The sequence below is a fragment of the Terrapene carolina genome, unplaced genomic scaffold (genome assembly GCF_002925995.2).
Source record: "Terrapene carolina triunguis isolate 2854851 unplaced genomic scaffold, T_m_triunguis-2.0 Scaffold33911, whole genome shotgun sequence".
NCBI lineage: Eukaryota > Metazoa > Chordata > Testudines > Emydidae > Terrapene > Terrapene triunguis.
In genome coordinates this window covers 12847419-12852342 of record NW_020698262.1, presented here as the reverse complement: position 1 = coordinate 12852342, position 4924 = coordinate 12847419, and the positions used below count along the sequence as shown (strand labels likewise).

The following is a 4924-nucleotide window of genomic DNA, read 5'->3' as shown; positions in this document are numbered from 1 at the left end:
TGCAAATCGGGACAGACACAAACCTGCTGTAGACACGCTCCCCCGGTGCAAACTGGGGCTTGCACAGATGCATCACATACCGGGGTGAGACGCACCAGTGCAAGCCCATCTTACCCTGAGACAGCACATGCATCCCGGGGGTTTGCACTGGTGCAGCTACCCCCCAGCATGTACCCCGTGCCCAGGCCTTACCTGTGCTCTCCCTCCTGCTCTCTGGCAGCTGCTGAACTGCATCATGGACATGGTGGAGAAGACGCGGCGCTCCCTCACCGTGCTGCGCCGCTGCCAGGAGGCCGACCGCGAGGAGCTCAACCACTGGATCCGCCGCTACAGCGATGCTGAAGACATGAAGAAAGGCCCCAACCCCCCACCCCGCCCCCACAACAGCTCCTCCAACTCCGAGGCCCCCCCATTAGGTACTGATGAGCCCAGCGGAGCGGCTTTCCCCGCACGGCGCGGGCATAGCAGAGTGACTCAGGGCCGGGGCGGCGCCTTCCTAGGCTGCCTCCCGGGTGCCCAGCCCAGGTCTGTTTGGAGAGCTTGCAAAGAGCTGGATGCTTTAGCAGAGCAACCCCACAAACACCTGGGCACCCCCTGCCGAGCCTCTCCCCTGCAGCAGCTGGAGGGCTTGGGCCGAACAGCGCTCAGGAGCGAAGTGACCGCAGTGTAAAGTGCCCGGGGCGTGGCTGCTGGGTACCATCCTCCATTCAGTCTCTGGGCTGTCTCTTTCCTCTCCTGGGTGCAGGACTTTACCATCAATCCCTCCCCGCATTGCCTGCAGCCGTGCTGCTCCCATCTCGCCGTCGGGTCCCTCAGCCCTTCGGCTCTCTCCTCCCCGCGAGATGCCCCCTCTCTCCCGTTTGGGGTCACCCGTGAATTTGATCAGAACCCAGCAGCAGCCCTGGCGCTCCTCCGATATGTACTGTCAGCATCCACCCCAGGGGGGGACTTCGCTGCCCTGAGCAAGTGGAAACTGTCCCGACAGCCCCCAGTGCCTGAGACAGAGAACAGCCCCTGGGCGCCGCCAGCCCGGCTCTGTCGGAAGGGCCGAGCGGCTCTGTGTTCTTGAGGGAACAGTGACCAAGATGGAAGGTGCCTTCAGTGGCATGAGCTCATCAGCCGAGGTGACAGAAGGGAACGAAATGTCACAGACCTCTGAAATCTCAGCCATGCCGCCAGGCCTTGTTACCCGCCAGCCCCTAGCGACTGAGGGAAAAGGCTTCCCCGCCCCCGCCCCAGCCATCCCCTCAGCAGGACCTCATGCCTGCTGGTCTTGGGGCCCGGGTGCCGATGGCAGAGAGCTTCACTCCAGCTCTTGGTGGTTCCCTTCCCCTGAGACGCTCCATTCCCGTTCCCTCTGCAAAGCATCACCGCCGGAGGCTAGAGTCCCTCCCACAGCTCGCCGCGGTCACTGGGCTGCCAGGCGCATTGTATTGCGAATAAAAACCAAAAGGTGGGTGGCTTCCAGAGAGAGCCTGGCAGGGGATGCCCTAGCCTTGAAAGCACTGGAAGGAGAGCCCAGTTCTCAGGTAGGTCCCCAGCGAAGATCAGCATCTACTCGAGACAGATGTATTCACTGAGCCACGTGGGGGCCGTCCTGGGTGTTTCTTGCCGGAGTGAGCAAAGCCTGCACTATGCCTGGGTCTAGCTGGGACGTTCCAGGGCTCACTTTTACAGGCACTGAAGTTCACCCTGCTCCGCCCACTAAAACCCTCGCAGCGAAACCAAATACAGAGCAACCCGAGTACTCCCGTCTGTGAAAGAGAGCTAATGGCCCCCTGCCCTGCGCTTGTGTCGTCATTCACACCAATGCCAGCTCAGGCACCATTTTGAGTGGGTTGCACTTGACACGCCCTTTGCCCAGGTATCACGGCGCCAGGTGCCAGGCAGAGGAGAACCCGGCCCAGGGCATTAGCAGCTCCCACAGCAGCTCTGTGTGTATCTTGGAGGCAAGAGCAGGCAGGGATGGTTTCCACTGTGTCGCTGTCGGTCTCAGCACTGACCGCACTGTAGCGCAGCTCTCCTGGGCTGTTGGTTAGGTTGGACACGCTTCATTTCTTCCAATTTGTTCCTCTCCCCTCTTGTTTTCAGACACTCACCGGGAGTTTGTGCCCAGGCCCCTCTCTGGTTACATGCCTGAGGAAATCTGGAGGAAAGCTGGTGAGTGTGCCACCGTGGGATCCCCTGTCCACAGCCCGGTGCGGCACTGCCCGGTCAGTCCGGGGGGCCCAAACCGTGCCCGGCCGAGCCTGAGGCCAAACGCATCCCTGGGTCTATTGCCTGGGCCTCGGTGGAATTCCCCTGCTGTGTTTCGGGGGCTGAGATCGGGGGAAGGAGCCCTGCTCATTAGGACACTCTGGGGACTGGCGAGCGTTACACGGAAACGTCATCCCTATGCCTCCTTCCTTGTCCCCCGAACCAGCGGCTGGGAGGGGGGTGGGACCTGATCCGAAGCCCATTGAAGTCAATGGGAGTCTTTCCACTGGCTCCCGAGGGCCTTGGATGAGTCCCATAGGGACTTTCACACCCAGACCGAACTCGGGAGCTTACGGACAGGATTGCGCCCACTGTAGGCCAGTTTTCTAGCCCCGTCTCTCTGGGGCACCCTTACATGTAGAGCACTCCATGGGGCTGGAGGGCAGGGATGAGGGGGAACAAGCTCCCATCGTTTCTGATGGTGCCGGACCCCAGAGGCCGCTCCTCCCACTTGTTCCCTGCAGTTTAGTTTGTGCCTTTGGCTGGCCCGTCACCGGGAGAGCAGGAGGGGATCTGAACTCCATGGAGGGATTCTCTGCCAAGACCTACCGTGGACATGTGGGATTTCCTGCCGTCCCTCTGCTGGAGCAGGCACCCAAGCTGCTGTCCTTGGGCAGCCCAGGCTTTCAGAAAAGCTCATGCTTGGTTGTTGGGCGTGATGGGCCGTGGCTCAGCCTGGCGCCGGCGCTGGGCGAGTCTGTAAAAGACAGGCGATAGAGAACATGGTCAAGGCGTTCTCCCCGTGTCCTTACAGTGTTTTAAGATGCCCCTGCCCTCCCAGAAGCTTCCTTTTGAACCCCTCACTGCACGTGTTTTTCCTCCATAGCATGCGCTGTGGTTGACAGATGGTTATGTGGATAACAAGACCCTCTGCAGTTAGAAGGAGTGCATCAGGGTAGAAACCAACCCCTAGCTGCCAGCGGTCAGGAGGAAACTTCCCCCTATGGGCTGCTTCTGCCACAGCTGTACACTCTGGGCGGGTTCTTGCACCACCTAGCCTCTGGTGCTACCCCCTGCTAAAGACAGGATACTGGGCTGGCTGGGCCATAGGTCTGAGCCAGTCTGGCAGTTCCCCCCTTCTTCTGCCTGAGAGCTAGGCACACGTTTGCACGAGCATTTATGCATTCACACAGTGTGTGTGCATGGGTGTGTTCATGTGTCTGCGCACATGTGTGCACATGCGTGTGTGTACGTGTTCATGTGTGTATGCACGTGTGCAAAGGGCTGGTCTGTGCTGCCAGCTGTGTTATGGAAAGTCAGGCCTCCCAACCTTGACAGCAAAACCCCAGGTAGCAGCTGCCCAGACTTGCCATCTGGTCTCCTGCTGGTGGCTTGCCCCTGCGGGCCGGCTCGCTGGCTGCGCTACATGAGCTGTGCTCTTCCTTTCAGAAGAAGCTGTGAACGAGGTGAAGCGCCAGGCCATGTCCGAGCTCCAGAAGGCGGTGTCGGACGCGGAGCGCAAGGCCCATGAGCTGATCACTACCGAGCGAGCCAAGATGGAGAGGGCCCTGGCGGAGGCCAAGCGCCAGGCTTCCGAGGACGCGCTGACGGTGATCAATCAGCAGGAGGACTCGAGTGAGGTAGAGGCGAGCTCGCCCCGCTGCGCAGTGCTCGCTAGGGTAGTAGAGTTTAACCCTTGGCGTGCTGACACCGCGTGCGCCCCCAGCGTGCGAGCCAGGGCTGGAAGCTTGCTGTGAGGGGGCTGCCCCGTTACAACCCCGGAGTTCAAGCATTTAGAGCTCAGGAGCCTGGTTTTTAAACCAGATCAGCAGGCAATTCACCCTGCACCGTGGGGGCATCCCAGCTCCCACGCCACGCTCGGCCCATCCTTCCCCCAGGTACTGAGGGTTTAGAAAGATCCAATACAGTGAAATCTAACTAGTGCCACCCGCCCGGGGACTGCCTGAAAGCGGCCAGGGAAATTGTACTCGTTGGGGGCCTGAACCTAAGACCTAAGACAGAGGTCTCTTGTGTTCAGTGGGTGCTCGGGATCCTTTGGACGGTTCCATCCCCCAGGGGGTGTCTAGCGGGGCTGGGTCTCTCTTCCAGGCTGCACCGTCCCGACGCTGATGTCTCTGCTTTCGCCCTCTCGTACAGAGCTGCTGGAACTGCGGGCGCAAGGCCAGCGAGACCTGCAGCGGATGCAACACGGCCCGCTACTGCGGCTCCTTCTGCCAGCACAAGGATTGGGAGAAGCACCACCACGTCTGTGGGCAGACTCTGCAGGGCCTCCAGGCCTCCGCTGGCGCAGCCCCTTCCCAGGGGGTGGGCTTAGGGGTGGGCTCAGCTCAACCGGATGTGGTGGCTGTCAGCGCCTCCATCACCAGCGTGGCCACCATGGCCGCCAGCCCCAGCGAAACCGGCTCGGCTGCTGCGTCGCGCTCCGGCACGCCGGCCACCCCAGCTCCTCTGGAAACGGCATCACGCTAACCGACCGACCGGCCAGCCAACAGAGGGGAAAGAAACAGAGAAACCTACAGAACGTCACTGCTGCTACTGCTTCTCTCCAAAAGAAAAACTAACTGCATTCAATGCAACTTCCTCAGCTACCTGACTCTTCTGTGACCTCCAAATGACCTCTCGATCTCGCATATGTAATCCTCACGGATCCTCAAACTGGGCTTTAAGTGGAGTTAAGGCAAATACCAATCTTCTCTGTTCTCGCTTC

The 4924-nt window shown here is 60.4% G+C and overlaps 1 protein-coding gene across 1 annotated transcript in view; it reads left to right on the top strand.

The window, feature by feature from the left end:
- The window catches only part of LOC113409610 (protein CBFA2T3-like), a 24781-nt gene extending 19863 nt beyond the window's left edge, over positions 1-4918 (top strand). The window contains exons 8-11 of the mRNA XM_026663735.1: positions 221-416; positions 2092-2160; positions 3646-3836; positions 4354-4918. Coding sequence (XP_026519520.1) covers positions 221-416; positions 2092-2160; positions 3646-3836; positions 4354-4686 — 789 coding nt within the window. The 3' untranslated portion in view covers positions 4687-4918. The remainder of the gene's footprint in view (positions 1-220; positions 417-2091; positions 2161-3645; positions 3837-4353) is intronic.
- Positions 4919-4924: the final 6 nt, after the last annotated feature.